The sequence below is a fragment of the Antedon bifida genome, chromosome 3 (genome assembly GCF_963402885.1).
Source record: "Antedon bifida chromosome 3, ecAntBifi1.1, whole genome shotgun sequence".
Taxonomy (NCBI): Eukaryota; Metazoa; Echinodermata; class Crinoidea; order Comatulida; family Antedonidae; genus Antedon; species Antedon bifida.
In genome coordinates this window covers 31,793,838-31,819,382 of record NC_136228.1, presented here as the reverse complement: position 1 = coordinate 31,819,382, position 25,545 = coordinate 31,793,838, and the positions used below count along the sequence as shown (strand labels likewise).

At 33.6% G+C, this 25,545-nt stretch overlaps 2 protein-coding genes across 5 annotated transcripts in view; one reads left to right on the top strand and one right to left on the bottom strand.

Moving 5' to 3' along the window:
• Positions 1-2,480: 2,480 nt before the first annotated feature.
• Positions 2,481-25,545, bottom strand: part of LOC144837518 (heparanase-like) — a 28,414-nt gene continuing 5,349 nt past the window's right edge. Inside the window, exon 10 of one of the 4 annotated variants that reach the window (XM_078692673.1) lies at positions 2,481-4,378. The gene's annotated coding sequence lies outside the window, so the exon portion shown is untranslated. Of the gene's footprint in view, positions 4,379-9,329; positions 9,725-11,108; positions 11,140-13,248; positions 13,268-25,545 lie in introns of those variants that run through there. The other 3 variants (XM_078692674.1, XM_078692676.1, XM_078692675.1) reach the window with 3 other exon arrangements.
• Positions 6,829-25,300, top strand: LOC144837516 (uncharacterized). Its single transcript, XM_078692671.1, has 18 exons — positions 6,829-6,966; positions 7,856-8,051; positions 9,618-9,755; positions 11,258-11,352; positions 12,050-12,103; positions 12,954-13,026; positions 13,425-13,469; positions 14,296-14,489; positions 15,161-15,244; positions 16,989-17,085; positions 17,618-17,818; positions 18,325-18,501; positions 18,753-18,934; positions 21,056-21,139; positions 21,628-21,842; positions 23,145-23,282; positions 23,617-23,875; positions 24,607-25,300. The coding sequence occupies exons 2-18, from the start codon at positions 7,964-7,966 to the stop codon at positions 24,679-24,681; spliced, it is 2,199 nt and encodes a 732-aa protein (XP_078548797.1). The 5' UTR covers positions 6,829-6,966; positions 7,856-7,963; the 3' UTR covers positions 24,682-25,300.

Below are 25,545 nucleotides of genomic sequence, written 5' to 3'. Positions count from 1 at the left end.
AGGCTATTGTAATATGTGACTTAAATTTCAATAAGTTAAAAGGTTCTTGATCATTTCAAGTTCATTGGAACTCGTTTTTCTATGAAGTTTTGAATCATCAACGAAATATGATATTAAGGCCAGAAGGTCAACACGTTTTTCCAATCATTTATAATTGTTAATAATTAATTTCAACTGCCGTTAAGGCCCATTTACACTGGGACGATAACGATCAACGATAAATAGATAAGCATGAATTTTTTTATAAAAAAAAAATTTTTAAACATAGGCCTAAAACAAAAGAATTTAGAAAGGTTTTCGTTCTAGAACTGCTGTCTGATAAAAATAATATTTTTAAAATTCCAATCAAATGATAAATAAAAACAATAAAACCGTTGTTTTGTCACGATATTATTTCTTTTACTAATCATGACGTCATTTGATTGGACGATTGGACGATAAATACGCATTTTCCTACATAAAACAAAATCAATCTAACAAGTTTTCACCATAAAACTATAGGATAACCATCTATGCTGCCTTTGATGAAAATAATATTTTCACACGTCTAATCAAATGACGTCATGATTAGTATGAGCAATGATACCGTGACGATACAACGATTTTATTGTTCCTATTGATAATCAGGCCACTGTTACAAGAAAATGAAAAGAAAGAAAAAGTTTATAAATGTATCGTCGATCGTTATGGTCGTAATAATAAACTGGCCTTTAAAACTGGACTGTAAAGATGATTCTCGTATTAGTAGGCATATCATGTCTAGAGATAATAAACAGAGCCTGCAGTTTCTTGTCTCCTGACTACAACCTTTCTCCAACTATTATCTTACGCACGTTTACTGTCTTTTTGTCATAAGACCGTGCGAGATTCGCCTGTATTTATATTTGTAATGATTTGGTTCGATCATTGTTTCAAATGATGGTAGTAGTATCATGGCTAGAGATAATAAACAGAGCGTGCAGTTTCTTGTCTCCTGACTACAACCTTTCTCCAATCATACGTACATTTTATTGTCTTTTTGTCATAAGACCGTGCGAGATTCGCCTGTATTTATATTTTATTTGTAATGATTTGGTTCGATCATTGTTTCAAATGATGGTAATAGTATCATGGCTAGAGATAATAAACAGAGCCTGCAGTTTCTTGTCTCCTGACTTTAACTATATCATACGGTACGTTTATTATCTCTTGTCGACCGTGCGAGAATCGCCTGTTTTTATTCGTTATGATTTGATTCGATCATTGTTTCTCATTCAATAGCCCAGTCTTATAGCCTAGTAATATAAAGTACATAGTTTCAATAACACGACGTTTTACACAGATCTCTAGCTGTATTTGTACACGATATTTTATTTGGTTAAGAACATTAACTCGGTATTAAATTTATAATATTATGTAATGCTTGTATATATAAATATGACAGCATGTTAGTGACAACGTACGATAATGGAATTTAGTGTCTTCTGGGATTATTCGGTTTTTATATTTAATGTATATAGCGTATCCCTTGTGAAAGTAAATGAATTGAGTATAAACAAGAGAGATGCGGGTTATGTTGTCTTAATCAGATGTTTAATTTATCGAATGATTGCGTAAATACTAAAAAAAATGTCACACTTAATTTGAAATTTGCAGTGATGGCAAATCCCTTTGATTAATCCTAACGCGATATTACACAAACTGACAATATTGAAAACCAATTTAGCCGTTTGTCCGTCCGTTTGTAGTAAACAGTCAATGAGCTTTATTTCGAAAAGACAAGCTCGACTAGACATGTATCTCGAAAGGAATTGACAATTCTCTTCGTTAAGCGTGGTTCCCCCACTAGAACGCAACGCAACGCGGCGACGTATTGACGCAAAGTGCTGTATTGCGTAATCACAAGTGGGAACCGACGATGCAACATTGCAGCAAAAATCGCAGGTTTGATTTCACGCAGGCGGGGGCAAACACAATTATTGGAAGGGCATTTTCTTATGTTGCGTAGGTTGCGTTATTTTGCGTCGCTAGTGGGAACCAAGCTTTACGTGTTTAGAAGAGAATGTATATCTCATTGTAGTTGTACGACACAGCTTGATATGCCGTGCGTTGTTATGCAAATAGGATTGTGCAGGTGTAGTGGGACTGGTCGCTTCAGTGGAAAAGGGTCATCTGTGTTCAATTTATGAACATTATTTTTGTAATGCAAATTTCGCAAATACGAAAAAGTCGCTATTGACGTTCGAAAAAGTTATCTTAATGAAATGAAAACTACATGTCTTCCTCAAGCTTTTAAGTATCTTATTTGGAAAAATATCATCGCCATGATCTAATCTTGTAAATAATATTCAATCTATAAATCATGCCTTCATATTAATCTAACCATGAAGGAATGTATTTCATGATTTAACCATCGTCGTAGGCGATAGACAGGCAACCAAGCTTAATCGGTATCTTAGACAAATTATGAAATGAAATAATATTGTAATAAGCCAGGCGCTACTTCATTAGACATGGAACATTTAGAAATTGATCAGACAATATAATCCTTTATAATTTATTTTCATATACAGATGAATTACTTTGATCAAAGTAGATTTATTTTATAACGTCTTCAAACTAATGTTTTTAAACACTAATCATGCATATCACGTAATACCCAACCGTCCTCCCCCTGCAATGGGCATATACAGGTGTATTTCGGAATGTGATTCACAGAAGAACATCTCGTTTGTTAATGGAAATTGATATAACCGGATAAAACATCATTTATGTGGGAAAAACATGCAATTATAAAAACTATAAAAAATACTAAAACGGAAAAGCATGCAAATGAACTTTACAACACAAACTTAACTTATAAAAAATTCACAGTGTTTTGAACAAAATCAATACATTATTAATACTGCTATCACTTTAAGTGTTTTCAATTTTAATTATTATAGACATTTCGTTTAAAATCCATAAATTCGTGCGAAGTCGACATTATAATTTATGCAGATGGAAAACATCGCATCTTCTAGGTTTAGATGTTAACAGAAATGACACTTATTCACTCGTAAGTCTCCTCGAAAGATGTCGAAATCACGAGTAAAAATGGCCGTTTAATATCGCTTTACATCCTCCGTAAATCCTGTGTAATGTACATTTAAATGTTCTATGTGATATTAAAGGTTTAAAATCTATTTTGGCCGAATTCAAGAACGTTAAAAGCCTCAATATCTACGAATATTTTATCACAAAAACGGATTATCTACCATTTTAGTACTGTATATATAACTTTGTACTTTAGGGAGAACAACAAATATTCATACAGAACAAGGTCCTATTCTAATGAAAGACCACATTTGGAGATTCATAAAGCGTGGTTCCTACTAGAACGCAACGCAACGTAACGCAGCGACGTATCGACGCAAAGTGCTGTATTGCGTAATCACAAGCGGGAACCGACGACGCAACATTGCTGCAAACATCGCAGGTTTGATTTCACGCAGGCGGGGGAAAACACAATTATTAGGAGGGCATTTTCTTACGTTGCGTAGGTTGCGATACGTTGCGTCGCTAGTGGCAACCAAACTTTAGTCTTTCGAGAACCAATTGCATGCAATAATTTCATTTTCTTAATCAAAATAATTATTACATATTTGCATTTTTTATTGATTTGGGGGTTTCTATTCTACTATGTCTTGTATGTCCAGCTTATAAGGCAGAAAGGGAAACCTTACTGAGTCCGTATTATTGGCGTAATCCCTCTTATTCAAAGTTATATAAGTTACTGATTACGTTAACCTGTCTAATGCTTGGTTCCCACTAGAGACGCAACACAAGGACGTAACGCAACGTAAGTGATTTGACCAATCACAAGTGATGGATTATTCGAACTGTCGCTTGTCATTGGTCAACACGCTTGCGTTGCGTTTACGTCCTCGTGGGAACCAAGCTTTAAGCATTTATTTGTATCGTTAAATAAGATAGAGTCCACGTTTGTACTGTAATATAATTGTGAATCTATGGGCCCGTGGCCTAAACATAAATAAAGGCAGGCAACATTTTTGATTGCCTGGAATAGAATGAATCGTTGACGTATGTGTTTTTGGCAGAAAATAAAGGTCCGGATAAAGAGCGCTCGAGTCTGCCTAAATTCATACAAATAATGCTTAATTTGTCAACATGTTAGTTGAGGTGTTGATTTATCTATTCGAGTTCTAGGTAACCTAAGCATCAAACAGGACAGAAAGTAAATCTATTAAATTAAAACAGCTTAAGAGGAGAGTTAGTGATTGTATATTTATCACTGGTGGGATTTTCGTTTCAGCACGTCAGCTTCCTATCGTCCGGCGATGATGATCGTATCGCACACGTACCTGCTCACAAGTTGTCACTTACACAATATATATTCCTAATATAGAAACAATAATAATATATTTATATACAAATTTGTATATAGGCCTATATATAATAATCAATCATCAATATTTCAATAAGTAATGCTTGTAACACAAGTATCAAACTGGTTCATTTGGCTACAATTCAACGCATAATGCCCTTCCAATAATTGTGTTTTCCCCCGCCTGCGTGAAATCAAACCTGCGATGTTTGCGGCACTGTAGTTGCGTCGTCGGTTCCCACTTGTGATTACGCAATACAGCACGTTGCGTTGATACGTTTGCGTTCTAGTGGGAACCACTCTTTAGATTGAAGCGCACGTAGAAATGATACAACTAGTGTAAAATACTCATTAACAATGTTTAAATTAGTAAAGCCGGATTATGGTACGAACGGTAAATTGATATATAAACTTTATTTATTTAGGAGGCTGATGGATACAGCACAACTTGTCCAATCAACATTGATTGTTTATACAAGTTCGTGATACTACAAAATATGGTGATAATTAATAAAACATTAGGCCTATATAAATACAAAAAAGAAAGACAAAGCAGAATCCCTAATTATTTCGGAGACCCGATACCATACCGGTTCTTTCCGCGTAAGCGGGACCCTATCCGAGGTCTCTTTTATAGGGATTCTGCTGTAGTACATAATAAATGTTTTTTTGGTGTCGGTCTCTACAGCTTAGATTTGCGGTCTTGATAACGATTCAAACATTTCTTAGACATCGTGTTTCGCACCATAAACGATCTATTTCTCGCCATATAATAATGTTAATCATTAGAAATAGGAAATGATGTCTAGCCAAATTAAACACAACATGTATTGTCCTGGTGGTAAAGTATGCTTTTAATTTGCAGATACAAGAATTTATGCAGGTGTTTTACAAGGAATGTATTTTTGAATGGAACTAATTTGATTTAACGTATTATAACCAATAATGTGCAAGGAATGGATAATTTTACAATACAATAGGTAATAGTAATTTCGTGTATCCAGAGTAGAGTGACTATCTATTAATCGCACCCAATTCCCAGTGCTGTATCTACACATACTTTCTATTATATCACATGTGGTGCCTGTATCATGTAAGGTTAGATTAATGGTTAGGTTACTACTAAAACATGTGAAACACATGTGATACTGTATTACCAAATATTCCTATGATACTTCGGAAATAGAAACAGTACCGAGAATCTGCTGCTTAATCGTTGTTAGATTTTCTTGCTAGTACTTATAGGCCTACGTGTAATTGTCACTCTTTTCAAATTTACAGCCACTTTGAACTGTGATATACGAGCATTATGCGCATAAAGATGAAACATTATTCATACAAATCCTATTATTTACTGCAAAATATTACTAAAACATAGATCAGGTTACATGCTATTATGAATCAACACAAACACACACAAGTTCACCTCATCTCTCTCTCTCATTTTTTTTGTCAGGTCTTCACTTTTAATATCATACTTGACAGGTATAACTCCCACATTATTGCTTGACGTCCCATGACACAATAAAAGCTACGGGGCTTTTTGGTTTACATGGTATTATATTTGACATGCGTTTACATATTATTTTGATTGTACGCGCCGGGATAGACAGAAGGTCTGTCTACACTATCACACTTTATGTGACAACAAATGAATGTGATGTGCCCATATAATGGACACGATGACATCATATCATTACCATATTTGGGCACATCACACTTTTTTTGTCAAACTATATAAGTTTGATAGTGTAGACAGAGCTTCATACGATGGTGCTTGTTGGATCAGATCAGATAACTAATAATTAGTAATTTGACCAATCATGAAGCAATGGATCATCTGTTCTGTCTTTTGTGATTGGTCAACTCACTTGCGTCACAGCTACGTGCGTTGCGTCAAAGTGGGAACCATGCTTGAAGAACTGTATCTCCTTATTTAGTAAATGCGCATAAACTAAATTCATTAGGCCTAGGCCTATATATAATATCTGCTCACAATTTGTTAATTAAATCTACTATAAAAAACGGAATCGTGTGTTTTAGTATTCAAGCGCTAACATTAATATTTATTAGCTGGTCCTCGTCATGGTGTATGAACAATGGGGAGAAAATGGGAAACAGTTATATGAAATTTATAATATGCAAACCTTTAATGTTACGATCACGAAGTAGAAAACCGTAGCAATAAAATAATATTATTAATAGCATAATTTTAAATGTACATCGGTGTTACGATTGTCCTTGTTTTACTAAGTTGTTAAAAGTACTATCAACTCATATTGAACGTTCAATAATGATCTCCCAGTCTGTCGCCAATGTCTATTTGTTTCTACATTCGTTATACTGTGAAGCTAGCAAATCGTACTCATTGATTACATATTATGACGTCACTGTATGTCACTAATTCTGCGCGGAAATCTGTTATTTGTAGTATCGCAATCGTCTGCCGATCACTTCATTTGGAGTACCTCTCAAGAGAGGACATCCGGATGTCCACGTGATACACTCGGTCTATGGAGTGCGCCAGTACGGACAATATTTTGTTATTTTATCGTACATTATGGAAATAGTAACTTGGAACGATGGGAGCTAACTGCAAGGTAATGTAATTTGTTGTCATATTGATATGTAGTTCACCAGATGAAAAATCATCATTATTAAATTGTTTTCAAACTTAGTAATCATCCTTCTGAATTTCTGGTTTCGTCTGTCCGTCATTTGTGTATATTTATCAATCCAAAATGGCTTTGAGTATTGTGTTTTATTCTGGTTTATAGCAAATTATATAGTCATATAACTTGATCTATATAGCTGTACGAATTGAGAAACAAACTTAATTCGAAAAACATTTTTAAATTCAGACAAATATTTTCTATACAAGCGATTCCAGGAAAAAGTGGATCGCGTTTTAGAAACTAATGTATAATAAACTTGATCTAATATTAATAACTGTATGCGAATTGACAAACAAACTTAATTCGAAATACATTTAAATTCAGACAAATCTGTTGATTATGAATAATGTTTTTATAAAGTGCTTCCAGGAAAAAGTGGATCGCATTTTAGAGACCAATGTATAATAAACTTATTCGAAATACATTTAAATTCATACAAATCTGATGATTATGAGTAATTTTATATAAAATGATTCCAGGAAAATAGTGGGTCACAAGTTAGACATTTAGAAAACATAACAAACAAATTGTGTAGTGTGGGAGTGTTTGGCCTATTGTATGGAGGGGGTTTAGTCTGGTCGATGCCCTTCTCTGGGGACGGGAGGGGTTTAGTCTGGTCGATGCCCTTCTCTGCGGGCGGGAGGGGTTTAGTCTGGTCGATGCCCTTCTCTGGGGACGGGATGGGATCTGATGCATAAGGAAATTAAGTTCAGGGCCATACATGTGAAACTTAATAAAACCTAGACTGTTTGGTATGAGTTTGATTGTAACTTGTCTCTTTATATCTTATCATCGTATCATTAATGTTTTACAGTGTGCTCTGAAAAATACTTGGATATACTGTTTCCGACACCGCTTGGACAACTTCCGATTATAAATCAATCTGTTATGGTTTCAGTGTTTCTAGGCACTGGACAACGCGATGAAATTTCAACGGTTAGGAATCGTGTTCTTTGTGATGTTATTCGTGAGTCGAATTCAAGCACAATGCCCAAGCGAATGGCTATTGAGTAAGTTTATATTATATATTATTATTAATATTAATACTATTATTCAACTACAATAGACACCGATCTATTAGGCCTATAACACTTCTCTCTACCACCCCAGTAGGCCTAACTGAGGCACTAAAAGAGGAACATATTATTCGACATCATTAGGCATATTTCTACTACTAATACTATCCGTACTAAAGCTCTGTCTACACTATCAAATTTTATGTGACAACAAAATGTGATGTGCCCATATATGGACATGATGATGTCATACCACTACCATATTTGGATGTATCAGTACCATATTTGGGCACATCACACTTTTTTTTCAAACTAGTTTGATAGTGTAGACAAAGCTTAATATATATTACTACTAATAATTTAAGAAATTATATGTATATTGCCTGTTTGTATTAGTATTACTTATGTCTACCTAGCGTGTTTAAAAAATACGCTTTATAACAACATTTAATAATCTTAAATCGCCGACAAATTAGGAAAAACTCAAGATTAGTAATCATAATAAACAAAAAAAAAGATTTTTTGAAGATTAATCTATACGGTTCTTACAAAAAACGCCACCAAACACTATTGTCGTACTATACTACTGAACCATTATATACAACAATATATATAACACAAAACACAAGGTATTTTTACTCAAGCAAAAGTTCTCTGATGTTTGGCCAAAGATAGCCGCAAGAGACAGATAGAATTCAAACTTACATAACATTGACATTAACATTGGAATCTAAATGAAACAACGTTTGAGGCACATTCAATTTGTCACTGGTACTTAGCTCTCATGTCAAGACTGTTCTTAACTGACCCTGAGCAACAAACTTCATCCACTTCATTGATAATACATATTAAGTGGTTTCCCATAATCATAATACTATATACAATACACAAGAGAATATCTTAATAATAATACTCTCTTGGCCATTTGTTTTGAATATCTGCTAATACCATTTGTATTATAAAAATGCTAAAAATAATATTTTCACACGTCCAATCAAAATGACGTCATGATTAGTAAGTGCAAAAATATCAAACACAAATACATTTATTCATCAAATCACAAATAAAATAATAGTATGTACAATGATGGGGTCTCAGGAAACCAGGATGTTTTGTAGGGTAGATACCCCAGATTACTTTAACAAAATAATTTAAAAATTGGTTTACAAAATAATAGTTTGGTGAATATCGTGACGATACAACGATTTCATTGTTCTTATTGATCATGACGTCATCATTTGATTGGATTTTTAAACAATTATTTTTATCATAGTCAGCATAATAGAAAAACTTTTCTAATTTCTTTTGTTTTATGTAAGAAAAATACATATTTATCTAGTTATCATTGATCTTTATTTATCATCCTAGTGTGTGGTAACCTTTACAACAAGTTAAATTACTCGCATCATATTTATAAATTAGTTAGGGGAAAAAATATCTGCATATCCAAAATGTATACTCTTATTGAATAGATAAATGAATATCATTATCTTCATTTATCATACGTGAGCATTATTTCTTTAAAAAAATTATTTAATATCATTTCACTTCTTGTTACAGATTCATTTAAGATTGATCAACCAAATAATGAGAATGTGAATGTTTTCCACGAAACAATAGAAGACACGACAGAAGGGGAAGACGTGACGTATTCATTGATTCTCCACCTAAGTTGGAATAGACAAATTTCGTCATTAGGTACTGTCACATAATGGAAAATGAATAAGTGAACCTATAGAAACGTTTACGTATTCGTTGATTCTCCACCTAAGTTGGAATAGACAAATTTCGTCATTAGGTACTGTCACATAATGGAAAATGAATAAGTGAACCTATAGAAACGTTTACGTATTCGTTGATTCTCAACCTAAGTTGGAATAGACAAATTTCGTCATTTGGTACTGTCACATAATTGAAAATGAATAAGTGAACCTATAGAAACGTTTACGTATTCGTTGATTCTCCACCTAAGTTGGAATAGACAAATTTCGTCATTTGGTACTGTCACATAATTGAAAATGAATAAGTGAACCTATAGAAACGTTTACGTATTCGTTGATTCTCTACCTAAGTTGGAATAGACAAATTCCGTCATTAGGTACTGTCACATAAATGGAAAATGAATAAGTGAACCTATCTTTCTTTATTTATTTCCATTCATCATACACATAAACATACATAAATAAGCATAGTACAAAGAGAGAAAAAAGAATGGAAAGGGGGAATCTCAGAAGCATAGTTTCGGAGATTTGGAATTTGAAAAAAAGGCATTAGGGAATATATAGGCAAATAATTTAACTCAGGAAAATGCAAACAATCTTTTTTTAGCATAACAAAAAAGATTTCCTTCATTACAAAGCACTTAAATGAACAAATTATAAAAGCAGCAATTTGTTAACATAAAAAATGATAACTTTAATCAGAATGATAGAATTCATACGTTAATCAAGTACGGTAGTAAATTACTCAAATTAAACAATGGAGGAAATTCCTCCATGATATATATATTATTATATCGTCTGTTAATTGTGTTGAAAATAATATGTATCATTCACTGATAGCACCTAATGATCAGCTTCGGCTGGATGGACCAACCTCGTTAAATATTGTTGAAATATTATAAAATAAAAGTCAAAAATTATTATAACAATAATAAGTAGCAGGTGTATTAGCCACAAAGGTTTGTTCCGATCTATGCGTTTCTGACGTCACAACTGAACATGAGCACGGATATGTTCGGAAATGTTCAATCATTCTGTGTATTGATGTTTATAAAGTTCTAATTCATGTGTCATGTTTGATATTGCGTCTCCGATATTGCGTGTTTGATATTGCGTCTCCGATATTGCTTCTCCAATATTGCGTGTTTGATATTGCGTCTCCGATATTGCGTGTTTGATATTGCATCTCCGATATTGCGTGTTTGAAATTGCGTCTCCGATATTGCGTTTTTGATATTGCGTCTCCGATATTGCGTGTTTGAAATTGCGTCTCCGATATTGCGTGTTTGATATTGCATCTCCGATATTGCGTGTTTGAAATTGCGTCTCATTACTGTATTTATGAAGCAATAAATGTGTTTCTGAAAAAAAAAGCAGTAATGGTTCATAATTACAAAAAAGATATTGTCAATATCTAACCTGATGTTCTATTTGTTCAATGCCGAGATATAATGTGTATTTAAATTTGTTTAACCTTAGATTTTGATGGTTATGCTGTTTATATTGGCGTTGTTGGAGAGCAGATAGATACCTTACAAGCATGTAACCTGAATGAAAGTGGACTACACTACACGGTAAATATACTGCATTTGTTACGCGGAGCTCTGTCTACACTATCAAAAATGTGCCCATATATGGACATGATGATGTCATATCACTACCATATTTAAGCATATCACTACCATATTTGGGAACATCACACTTTTTGTGTACTACTAGTTTGATAGTGTAGACAGAGCTTTAAAGCTGATTAAGCCAAAGATATATGATTAAGTTTTGATATAATACGCTCGAGGGAATAAAAAAAGTATTCAAAACTGTGAGATTTAATCTAGTTAATTGGTAGTAATTGCTTTCATTGATGAGATGGAAAGTTTAAATGTTAATTTGTTACGTGACGTGGTTGTTATAGTTTAGGACTGATACTTCAAAGCAAGGGGTTTACACAAATACTAAAAAAGATAATAATTGTATTAGAAATGTCTATTTAAAGATGTTGAAGTAGGGCTCTCTGATCTTTTCAGAAAAAAAAATATTAGGATTACAAACATTTTATTTGGCACACTAAGAAATGTACATAATAAAGTATCCCTCTGAGGAGAGTTGAACTTGTAAAGAATCTTTAAATATTAAAAATAACCTTTTTGATTTCAAACTGGAAAGATATGAATTATTCTAGTTATTATAAATTGAAATTCGTCTAGTTACATGTGTTCATAGTTATAGATAGAAATAATATTTATAATAATTATAAATAAAACTCCATTTCAGAACAAAACAGAAACTGAGATCGAAATCAAATTCAATTATGACTACGAAATTAAAGTAAGTACTTGATTCATAAATGTATATTATATCGTTAATAATAGAAATTTGTGGTTCATAACTAATTTCTCTTTTATTTTTCCATTGCACAAAACACGAATAATCCAATTTATGAATCTGTTTATTAATAGCTTTACTAAATTAACTGTTTAAAGGTGTATTGTCGCCTTAAAAAAATATTTTACAAAAATTTTTTTTTTAATATGCCATTTTAATGTCACGTAATAGTAGTATTCACTTTGACCAAAAACTGTATGGAAAAAAATATATTTACCTTAAAAATTGTAATTTAAAACAAAAAATACTTAAATTGTCTGTCAGACAATGGTTTTTGGTTAAAATTAACAGTTTCTTTTGTCTTTTTATAAGTGAAATAATTTGTGAAGTGAATAACTTGATTAAAACTGCAAAAATGGCCTATTTAAAGTCTGATTTCATTAATCTTCATTCTTGAGGTTTTTGGGGACAATACATCTTTAAATAATGTGAGGGAAGTCATTTTTTAACGTTTAGAAACGAATTGAAACATGAATTCGCTCTGATTATCTGGAGTAGGTTTTATACTACATATATGTTATCTAAACATTCAGTCCATCTGTATTGGTAAACTGATTAGTACTGGCAAATCAAAATTAGCAAGAAAAGACTCTTGCGGTAAAATACCAAAATATCAAAAATCCAATAAAAATTGGCATTTGTTAGGAATGTTATTACTTTAATACGAGGTGGCCGTGCTTTTCAAATTGTATTGCTCTGCTTATTTGCATTGACATCGATTTTATTTATTTAGTATAATACCGATGTGATGACGATGTTTTATTTCTTTTTTCAACCGTTTCTTTCTGTATAGTTTTACTTGGCAAGCAAAGAACTCGACAAAAAATCTGTATTAAGCAATGGTGTTATACAATTTAATGGTGTTGGTAAGTAAGGGGTTGTAACACTCATATCTAAAGTAATGACGGAAATTAAGATAATTAAAGTAGTGCCCAAATATGGTAGTGATATGCCCAAATATGGTAGTGATATGACATCATTATGTCCATATATGGGCATTTGTTTGTCACATAAACTTTGATAGTGTAGACAGAGCTTTATACAAACAGTGGTTCTCCAATCTCTCGTCATTCCTTGGCATAGTCTTGCGATGTTTTTTAAATGTTGCTAACATTAAGAAAATAAATTTAAATTATGATTCTGTTGTAAATTTAATATTTTGTTGAATCATTATGCTTAACATTGATATCCCACTTATGAATATTCAAATCACACTAATGAATATTCAAATCACAATACTTTGATTCTGTTTATTTTGTCATAGATTGTTATCAAGAAACTAAAGATCGACATTTTTGTATGACGCAAGGTAAATATTATTTTTATTATCAAATCCAACAACAAATCTTAACGGATGGAATAATAACTACAATAGAACCGTGTTTGTGACACTCTTATTCATGGTCACCTCTATTAAGGGGACACTTTCAATCTCATCGTTGATATTCCTATATGATTTTATATATTCCGGTTTTATGATATTGTTGCTCTTCTTCTTTTTACTTTTTTTTTTGTACTTTTTTATATTTCCTTTTTAACATTTTATATGTGTTTTTTATTATGTCTTTCACATTTCCATATGTCCTTCTTATGTTCCTTGTTCACTTTCACATCTCCGATTTCTCTTGCAATGGACCCCATTGGAAATAAATTGACACGTCGATTTTATGGGTCGTCCTTGCATCCATTCACTTTGGTTTTATTCAATTTTAATATTCCAATTGTTTGTATATTTTCTTTGTTATGTATTTTAAATGTATTGTTGAATGGATTCTAAATGAATAAAAAAAAAATAAAATAAATAAATAAATAAACTTTCCAGCTAAATTAATGGAGGGGAAATATATGTTTTCGCTAAATTGGACCTCTGTTCAGGAGACACCCCTATTCGGACAAGTTTTACCTCGTTCATGGTATATACGGATTCCTTAAAAAATGAAACTTTTCTATTGACCATATCAAATCACCGTTGATTACACAACTACAATATGTAATTGTATACATCATCCTGAATTGTTTTTCGTTCGAATTTTCGAAGAGAAAAAAGAGTGAAGAATAGAATAATAATTACTATAATAAATAATACTAGCAAATGAATTACAGTAACTGTTTTTCAATTATGTATTATGCCATAGATGCGCAATACGTTAGTGCGCCCATTGATGTCCGTATAGAAAACATCACAGTGTCAGTAAAATCACATACTACGTGGGTTTCTATGTACTCACCAGCAAGTATTAACAGTCAGGCGACATTACATTCATATGGAGCTACAGTTATAGACTCAACTACTGAAGATTTTCTTAGTGATCCTGAAACTGTCGACGAGGTATGTGGGTATATATTCTACATAAAGGGAAGGTCCATTTAAAAAGCTATTTACAGTGGAAAAGAAATTAGGCCTATACTCTATGCAACGCTTTGAATTGTGAGCTAATTCATGCAGGGTCCTTGGTTCTAATCAGGCCAACTAGCAAGAGCACTGAGGGGGTTTGTTTAATGTTAGGCCCCTATTATTTACCATGGATGTTATAATATCAAAACCTACAAACCCCAAAAATTGTATGTATGAAATTAAATTGATGAATAAAGGTTGGATGAACCAACAAAAGATAAAAGGGGATCTTTATAATTTAGAATGGTTCCCTGGGTTGAAACTGACGTACACCGGAGGTGGGTAGGCCTATCTGGTTTTGCTTATATCTAATATTAAATTATTTTGATTATAACTTAAACGATAGTGACAAATTTTGATATTATTATTATATTTGAAAATATTATTTTGCTTATTTTGTTTGTTTTGCCTTAGGTAATTAGGTTAGCCTTTTTAGGAGACATTAGGCCTACTTTTTTTTTCTTTTTTTTTTGCTTTTGTTTGTTTGTTTGATTGCGTTTCTTATTGACGTTGTTTTAAATCAAATATGTTTTGAAGTATTAATACAGAATTGAATTAATTAAACTGTTTAATTTAGTAATATAAATTATTCCGTTCTTTTCCAGGTATTTTACGATGTAACAACAGAGCGAGAATATTTTAGTATGACTACGGATTTAATGACACAAGAAACTTCATACTATCTGACGGTAAGTGAAATGGGTTTTTTTTTATCGATCTCAACTTTATCCGATTTCTATTTAGAAGTAATTATTATCCCACACACTTCTTAGCTTCAGTTTCCAAATACCTTTCACGATTCTATTTAATGTTACATTGCCGAAATAGCTTTTACGATTATCGAACCGAGTATTGTGGAGTAAGCTTAAGTATCTGTATAGCCTAAGTATCTATATAGCTTAAGTATCTATATAGCTCATGACAAAACTAACGATGGTATGTAAGTCGGCTCGATTAATTCAGTTAAGTGTGGCTTAAATTCGACATGTGTGGGCTAATGAAATATAATTTGAGGTGAAAAGTTAACACAATACGAAAGTCAAATTCAAATTCCAATTTAATAATTTAATATACGGTTACATGTTTAAGATTAATTAATGTTTTTTGAATGCCGAATGTGAATCTATCATATACCTAGGATTAGATTTGATATTGGAAACCATGTATTTGAAGGACACTTATACATTAGGTTATGTATATTAGGTCATGTTGGAATGTTTCTAAAATTGCAACATTGATTGGTATTATTATATACTTTATAACAATACGCTATTCCAACTCATGCAGATCATGTCTGCTTCATATTTCTGATTTCTTTCCTAAATATTCTCAAAGTCTTAACAAAAGAAGAGTATTTTTTCGAAAGCTTGACACTTCTTTCTGACTTTTTTACTTTACCATTTTGAAAAGAGCTTTCTGCTTGTTTTATTGATATGCAGCCTCCACCGAATTGTCTTTTTTTCAGTAATTTGCCTTTGGATATACTTATATTATACACTTATTACGTTACACATACAAATATTGTTTTCTATTATGAGCACACAACACCGAGCACACAACACCAACCAACAACGTTCCAATCCTAAACTCTGTGTACACTATCAAACTAGTTTGACAAACAAAGTGTGACGTTCCCAAATACGGTAGTGATATGATGTCATCGTGTCCATATATGGGCACATCACATTTTCTTGTCACATAAAGTTTTATAGTAGATAGAGCTTTAGATTGTAAGATAAGATTGACAAAATATGAGTGGAAGCTACGTTCTATGGTGGACAAACCATTATTATGATTTGACATTAACATTTAATTCAGCATGTTTTTCCCCGTAATGGTTGCGTTTTATCCCCTGTGCGTGGTGTATTCTAATCGAATTTAACAGACATTAATCATGACAAGGAATAAGAAATTCACTTTCTGCAATTACACAATAAATTGCTAATTAAAGATTCTACATAATTATCCTGTTCATTCTTCAATACACCGCAATAATAGAAAACCAATTTAAATTGTTGATTAAATCTACGATGTATCATGTTCGCTTTCTTATAATGAGATATTTTGATCATTGGCTTTTGAAAAATAGGTTAACGATAAGATTTCCGATCTGTTTGGGTATATTCCTCGACTGTCTCAGGGAGATCATATGCCATTGGATGTATTGGATGTATTAATTGTTGCAATTTTGTTTTTGAGTTGGCGGCCTAACTTTAAAAATAGTAACTATTCGGTTACAATTTAAATAGAATTCGGCCCATGTTAAAATCAGAACCTGAATATATGAATGTTAAAAAACAACTTCAACCTTGGATTTTCCATTCATCACCATTTTGCTTTTAGTAAAAATTAATGTCGACCTAGAAACTTACTTATTTATCAGCAGTGCTAATCAGGTTTTTTTTTATTCCAATTTTGTTTTGTTTATTACAGGTAGTAGCGTATGCGGACATCAATGAAACAATTCTAAGAGATAGCATAGAATCAATTATCTATTTCAATCTCAGTGATTTTCTTATTGAAGAAATCAGTAAGTTTGACTTCTTTTTTAAAAGTTTATCTTGAATCATGGAGAACCCCATGCTTCAATATACCTAACTATCTTTAATAGAATGTGTACCTAACTTTTTAAATGGAGGGAATGGAGGAAGGGTGTAAAAATGGTGAAATTAAGTAGTGAGAATTGAATGTCCTAATTGCATTTTTGTTGATCCGCCTATGATATTCTTTATTTGTACATCAAGATCAATTTCCATTTTGATGAGTTACTTGACAGTGATCTATTTCGCTTTTTGGTTAACCATTCTTTTGGATTTTGAAGAACTCTTTTTTTTTGGCATTTTGTTTTGTTGTTCTTTTCTGACGAAATAAATTTAATGAAAAACCGTCTCTCGAATTGTTAGATGTTCAAAAAGCTCATACAGTATGTACTTGGCAACAAGTTTATTCATCAGACCAGTTTAATATTTAAAATAATAAAGTAATTTAGTAACTGCTACAATTATTATTATTCAAAGATAAATACGTCTTGATATTATTTAAACAAATTACTTTTTGAATAGATACAAATTTCGGACATAAGGACACCACAATTGAGAGTCTAAGTATATACTATACGTTAGTTATACCAGTTCTCATCGGAGCTATACTGTTTGCTACGGTGGTTATTTTTCTTGGATTTTATACTCGGAGACAAAGAAGAAAGGAAACAATACCACAATTTAAGCGGGAACCAGACGATATGTTTATCAAGTCTAAACATGGTAATCGCTGTTTATTATTAATAATATTGTAATGATATTCCTCTGACTGGGTTTATGTTCTATTGAACAAAGTATCTCTAGTTATTATTATGTTATTATTGGCTCGTATACGTTTTAAAGCCCTGACCTAGCCTAGAACTAAGTAGGGAGTAAGTTGAAAATGTGTTGGGCTACTTCGGAACCCAACGCCGTTTCCAGTAAAACGAACGGGATTATTCCTAAAATTCACCTTCCTTACAATTGAAAAGAAAGTCGTTTTAGAAAGTTGTCCAATCTTACTTTAAGCTATAACTATCTCTATCTAATTCTCTAACTATCAAACTAGTTTGACAAAAAAAAGTGTGATATGCCCAAATATGGTAGTGATATGACATCATCATGTCCATATATAGGCACATCACATTTTTTTGTCACATAAAGTTTCATAGTGTAGACAGAGCTTTAGATTAGTTTCCTTCAGCTCACATGCTGTGTATATTATATATTTTCCAATATTTGTCTTGCAGATTACTTTGAATATCGCGAGGTGGACCCACTATTTGCAAAGAAAGAATTCGATCGCGATATGTTAAAGATTGAGGAGGAGCTCGGAAGTGGTCAATTTGGTGTCGTGTGCAAAGGCTTCGCTTGTGGTATCGACGGTGGCAATGATTATATCCCGGTAGCAGTAAAAAGTTTAAAAGGTATGGTTACTTGTATTTTCTATTGCCATAGATCAAAAAGCTATTTACGTTTGTTGTAAAAAAGGCGAAAATTATAACTGGCAGTAGAACCCCTCTTTTGAGACATAGCCTCTTCAATGGACACTCGTATTAAATCAGGGGACTGTTTCCATTAAACGATCGAGGGGCAACATACTATACGACCATCCAATTAAGAAGACACGTTATTTGGTTAAAGCAGTTCTTCGATAATATTTTACATTAAACATTAGGTCACGTCTCACGTTCAATGAAGGAATACTTTCTTGACGAGATCAGATTGATAATTGATATTGGTAGCCACCCTAATATACTCGGAATACTAGGATGTTGCACCAGCGATGAGCCATACTACCTTATAACAGAATTCATGCATTATGGAGACTTGTTCCACTTTTTACTTAAGTGCCGAGAGGTAAGCATTTTTATTATTTTAAATATTCATAAACTATAATAGGCGTACGCGAAAAAGAGACTTTTATTGACATAACATAGTTGCAGGCCTTAATGTATTGCTTATATTTTTAATCATTCCGACAGACACCCGAAAAACGACTAAAACGATTAATTACTTGTCAGATCTATGAAACGCCTTAGAGGCATAAACATGTTATTATTCACGAAGTAAGTTAATTGGTCGTTTAGTATGTTTTATTAGCTTCTGAATTTGAATAGTTCATTTGATTTTGCCGATGAAAAAAATAATACGATATAATATAGGCCTATGCAATTTATTATGACCTTTAGGCGCGTATTGTTATATTTACTTCGGAATTAATGTATTAACATGTTAAACAACAATTAAGTGAAGTGAATATATCATTTTAAATGCGTTCAGCAGCCTTTGGTAATCGGGTATTATAAAATAATGAGGTCATATACATGGCTGTATAGTCGCGTGCTCACGTTAGTGTTTACCGACCGACCGACCAACCGACCGACCGACTAACCGATATAGTGAGCTGTAGAGTCGCGTTGCACGCAACTTAAAACTATGCATATTATGCATTTATTGTCATTGTTTCAAATAAAAATTGTAATAATATTATAACAATTACACAACACCATAGACTTGCCGAAGTCTTGTGTGGGTTTCTCCAACTTTAATTAAATTCTCTGTTATGAATAATGTACATTTGTGGTTTGTTAAAATTCTCTCATTTGTATGGTACAAACAGATTTATACAGTGTTAAAAGTAGTTAAAATACACACATATTTACATATAAGATGATGATTGATTTCAATATTAAACCATATTTCCTTCAACACTATAGACTTTCCCCGAGTTTATATTATTGTATTTTTATTTTTTAGTAATTCCAGGTTACGAGTTTTGTCTGAAGCTTTATGTATGAAACGCCAAACGCCACGCCATTATTTATATTGTTACTAATATCAAGTCGTTGTCTAGAACCTATAACACAGGCCTATATATATATATATATATATATCAATATATTACACAGAGGCGCCTCACAAGGTGGAACAAGGCGCCTCAGATAACAAATACAACATTTTAAAACAAAAAACTATACACTACGTATACACATTATTCATCTACATCACAGCTGAAAAATGTATTAAACCTACAGACAAATAATGCATGACCTAAAGGTAAAACTGTTACATGCGACATTAAAGACTATATAGCCATGCATGTATCGGCATTGCAAAGTATATTATGCACTTACACAATTGAGATCAGGATGAAAATTGAGTTTTGTCACATTTAAGTAAGTGACGGCATTGAAGCCTCGTTCAGATAAGTCTTCGTTAGGAAAGGATTATGTCTCACTCTGTCAAATCAAAGATACTTTCAGAGAAATAATACTTGAACGATCTTGAACGTCTAAATATAAATATTACGTATAGCAAACACGCACGATATACAAACAAAATATACAAACAAAAATATGAGCTGTTTTAAAAAGACCCAAAATAGGTATTGATCCAACAATCGATATATCGATACAATATCAATGTTAAAATTTATGTTTTTTATTTTATGTAAAGAACTAATCGAGTATATCTTAAAAATCATATATGACAATAAAAGAGGAACGAGCCCATGAAAGACACGAAAAAAGGAACTAATCCACACAGAAAACTAGCTGCAGTTGTCAGGCTGGCTAAATATATACAGTATGATGCATCAGCAATATACGCCTTAAGCTCTGTCTACACTATCAAACTAGTTTGACAAAACAATTGTGATGTGCCCAAATATGGTAGAGATATACCCAAATATGGTAGTGATATGACATCATCGTGTTCATATACGGGAACATCACATTTTTCGGTCACATAAAGTTTGATAGTGTAGACAGAGCTTTGCATTTCGCTTTATTGCCAATGGCATATATTAAACGGTGTAACCCTACATCAAGTTCGTGACGCGTTTTGACGCAGCATTGTTAGGTCCCAAATTAGACCTATAGTATACCGTACAATATTGATTAAAGTGTCAACAAATACTCTAAGTACGTAGGCGTATTTTTAGCTGGTTTTAACAGAAATAATTGATTTGATTTACAGGCAAAATACGCTCTAGAAGATCCTATATTTCATTTGGTTTATCAAAACCAAGTACAGATTTCTCGACAGATTGCCCGTGGCATGGTAAGTAAGCTAAGTCCTCCATTCTAAGCCTCTTCAATGTGATGTGTCAGTTCACGATTATGATTGATGATGAGATTGAAAATTGTAAGTTGTTTATTTCTTGCTGACATTGAAAACGGATTTTATTCAAAAGTGATATCTGTAATTTTGTACATAACGTACGATTAGTGGCCGGTTATGTACCCCCTACATAATATTCTGCGCGCGCATAAGCCGTATCATTTTCATCACAGTTTCAACGCACGCGTACTGTATAAAGACCAATTTACACAGACGAATGGTAACAGTAGCCTAATAACAATATAAAATCTATGTTATTCCTTACGACCACTTACACACAACGCGGAGGAGCGGTTCCGCATAGGATAGGTACAGATTCTACGTGGGACAGGCTACGCGGTTTTCCGCTTACCGTTACCGCTCTCGTGTGTGTAAGTTGGCCTTAACATAAATTTAATTTATCGATAATCCTTTTATATTTACTACAGGATTACTTGTCAAGCACACGATACTATCATGGCGATCTAGCAGCAAGGAACATCCTAGTTGACAGGGGCCTAACGATCAAAATTTCCGATTTTGGTTTAGCAGATGATATCTACCAGAGCGACTACAAACATCTTGCACCGGATCGCAAGAGGCCTATTAAGTGGGTCAGTTTGGAGACAAACTTGCAGGGAATATGTACTATTCAAAGTGATGTGTAAGTTAATAATTTACCATTCTTAAATATTGCGAAAATACATATGTCGTCTACAAACTAAGAGAAACTAAACTATGTTGTCAGTATGTTGCTGATCTTCTTGTTCTTTACACTTCGTCTCGTTCACTGCGTTCATCTAATAAACTTCTCCTTCATGTTCCTAAATGGAAACTTCAGACATATGGCCATCGTGCATTTTCCTGTGCAGCACCCATTTTGTGGAATAAACTGCCAATCGACATAAAGACATCTGAAAACATCAACACTTTTAAAACACGACTAAAAACCCATTTTTACACAGAGGCATTTCCTGCTTAACTTTGTCAAGCGCCTTTGAACATTATTATGGATACTGGCGCTATATAAATCTGATTGATTGATTGATTGATTGATTGATAAACATATGATGATACAAAAATACAATGTTAGAAAAACAATGAAAAGTTACATGATGGAAATGAAAGTGGGTTGAACCCACATAAGTCAAAAAAAAGACAAACTACACACTGAAGTAACCCGGGTGGTAAATTAACTAGAACTGGTATTTCATCCAGAAGAGCGTTAAAAGCTAGGTTCGACATTACATAGGCACAACCTAAGTGAATCAAGATCAAACAGCGACAGTTCGGATGATCTTTCGCGTCTTCGTGGTTGGTCAATTTACTTGCGGGGCACGTTACGTATTTGCGTTGCGTACAAGTGGAAACAACTGATTACGTGATCCTAAATCACGTAATCAGTTATTTACTTTCCAAACCTTCAACAGAAATTAATAACAATGCTAAAAACCCGAAATTATATTTTAGATTATTATAAGATTACCATCTAAGACAGGTGTCAGAAAAAGGAGCACAACATAACAACACACTAAATATAAGATATACGGTATAATAAGTGTGGTTCCCACTAGAGACGCAACGCAAGGACGTACGCGCAACGCAAGCGAGTTAACCAATGGCAAGCCATTGTTCGATTAATCCATCGCGTGTGATTGGTCAAATCACTTACGTTGCGTTACATCTTTGCGTTGCGTCGCTAGTGGGAACCAAGCTTTACGTAGCAAAGTGATTATTGTGATTTTTAAAATAGCACTTCTCCTTAAAGCTTGGTTCCCACTAGAACGTAACGCAAGGACGTAAACGCAACGCAAGCGTTTTAACCAATGACAAGCGAAGTTACAGACAGTTAGCAATCACAAGCGAATAAGCCATCGCTTGTGATTGGTCAATTCACTTGCGTTGCGTTACGTCCTTGCGTTGCGTCGCTAGTGGGAACTATGCTTTATCTATCAATATGTTGCAGGTGGTCTTTTGGCATTGTTTTGTACGAGATATCAACTCTAGGAGAAATGCCATATCCAGGTATGCAGTCCATTGAAGTTGTCGAGAAACTGAAGGAAGGCTATAGAATGGAACAACCAGAAAATTGTTCCAATGAATGGTACGTTTCACAATATTGGTATGGTTTAATAATTGCCTATATCCCCAGGGAACATTTTCGCCAGCGTAGCCAAATGGTACAGAAAACTAACCTATTGCTAAATAAATGCAGTACTAACTATGTTTCCTATTCCGACTTATCGATTAGCATCTTTTGCATTGATTACCACATTTTTCAACTGATCCCGCTCTTCGTGCAAAAATCATCTTGGAATATTTTGACAACATGGGCCTAAACTGTGGGCTTTTGTCAATAATTGACATGCTACTCAATCCCTTAACCTCTAGCCTCTTCCTAGCATTCTTCATTTATTGGCAATCTCTTTTTCTCACAGGTACCAAATGATGCTGGAATGTTGGGCAGCAACCCCATCACGAAGGCCTAAGTTCAGTGAGCTGTTTAGTCGATTGGACACAATGCTCGGGGATGATGCAGTTGATTACCTGTTACCTTTAGATGGAGATACACAGCCAATATTAGAAGATGACCTGGCTCTTGGTACTAGTGCAAAAAGCTATACACCAGTATCAGAAGATGTGACAACGGGTTATGAAGGATTTGAGGGTCACCTATCAGAAGATACCATTGGAAAAGTATGCAGACATTCCTATAAAGGCCAACTCAGACAGCGTCGCACGACGAAGCCCGTCGGTGCTGTCTGAATGCCGACGAGACGAGTCGTCTTGAGCGTCGGACGTATAGTTTTTAGATCGTCGGGAGAACATTAAAAATGTTTATAATGTTATCCCGGCGACGAGACGGTTCGTCGGGCCTCGTCATACGGCGCTGTCCGAGTTGGCCTTAACGATGAGTGTTCCTGAGAATAGAACCGTCTCCATTTTATCAAACGTCCACAATCGATCCTATGGTGATTCGTCTTTCAGGAGCGCGTTGAGGTGGCCGAGTGGACACTCAGCTGTATATAATTACCTGGTTGAAAATACTAAAGGCCCACCTTAACTCATAATGCCGAAACTTAGTCTAATATGCTCCTAACAGCTCATTCCCCTACGTTCGGAAAATAGTAAAGGCCACCCTAACTCATGTAATGCCAAGACCTTGTACAATATGTTCAAAATGAATACGGGACTCGCTTTTACCTATATAAAGTGACCTAACTAATTACATTGGTTCAAATCCGCAAATTACTCCTTGCAGTAGTATACATACCTTTTAATGTTGTACTTTTGCGTTCATTTTGTTCTAATATCTATAGCTCTATGCGAATTACATTATAAACATACAATTCTCATTAATACACAGTAAAACCAAATTTGTTTTATATATGTAGTACTGTTAATGACGACATAATGTTATTTTTCAGAGCGTGTCTACAGATAATATGGTGAAAGCTGTTGGCGCTGATTCGGCATTTTATGAAGACATTGGATATACGTAATGCCGAGTTTAATTGTAATGTAACAGCGGAATGACGTCACGTCTCAACATGTTTAATGCGACGAATGCGCTACGAGTACTACGACATTGTCTCGGTGCGATGTGCATATATGCCAAATTTAAGGTGTAGTGGAGAAGAACACAGGGGTGATGTTACGAAAACTTTACAAAAGTCGGTTTACTCGACCAAATGGGGTTAATTGTATATATAAATATATTGTATTCTGTTGTTCTCACTCAATGTTGCGATGTTGACATCACGGTCTCTCCCTTGGGTAATCTTCACTTGTACAAATTAAATGCTTTTAAAAAGGTCACAGTAATGAAATTTACGAATATGTTACAATCCAATAAGTCTACTTATTGCCAACAAATCAAGATTAGATACAGTGTCTTTGTGTTACGCGTATAGGGAACTTTTGTGATATTTTATTGTTCTGTACATATAGCCTAAATGCTGAAAACGATAAATTTGTCTATTTTTGCTAAAGTGTTATTTATTCATTTTACAATCAGGGATTTGATAATTTAAATACTGCGCAACTCTCGAAATTTAAATAAATTAAATATATATATACGTATTACCTATGTACAATATGCGTATTAAGAATAAAAAGTACTGGATGTCTGTATATACATTTCTGATAAATATCATTCATTTTACTGGTTGGTATAATAAGCAAGTTGGTGTTGCGCGACTTCTTGTGGCCGACGACGTCTGTCGCGAACGACAATGTCAATAAGCCAGGACTGCCAGCACTTTGGTTGGTCCTAACATCGATCAAGGGCTTCTCTCGTCCAGTTCCCACATTAACCAGATGAGAGGCATGGGCCAATACGTCTGAGGCAGATACTAGATGTCATA

Bases quoted from the DNA above. Each gene is read 5' to 3' on its own strand.
- LOC144837516 (XM_078692671.1), top strand. From the start codon at position 7,964: ATGAAATTTCAACGGTTAGGAATCGTGTTCTTTGTGATGTTATTCGTG. The intron at 8,052-9,617 runs GTAAGTTTATAT...TTCTTGTTACAG, and splicing joins CCCAAGCGAATGGCTATTGA to ATTCATTTAAGATTGATCAA. The intron at 23,876-24,606 runs GTATGCAGACAT...GTTATTTTTCAG, and splicing joins CAGAAGATACCATTGGAAAA to AGCGTGTCTACAGATAATAT.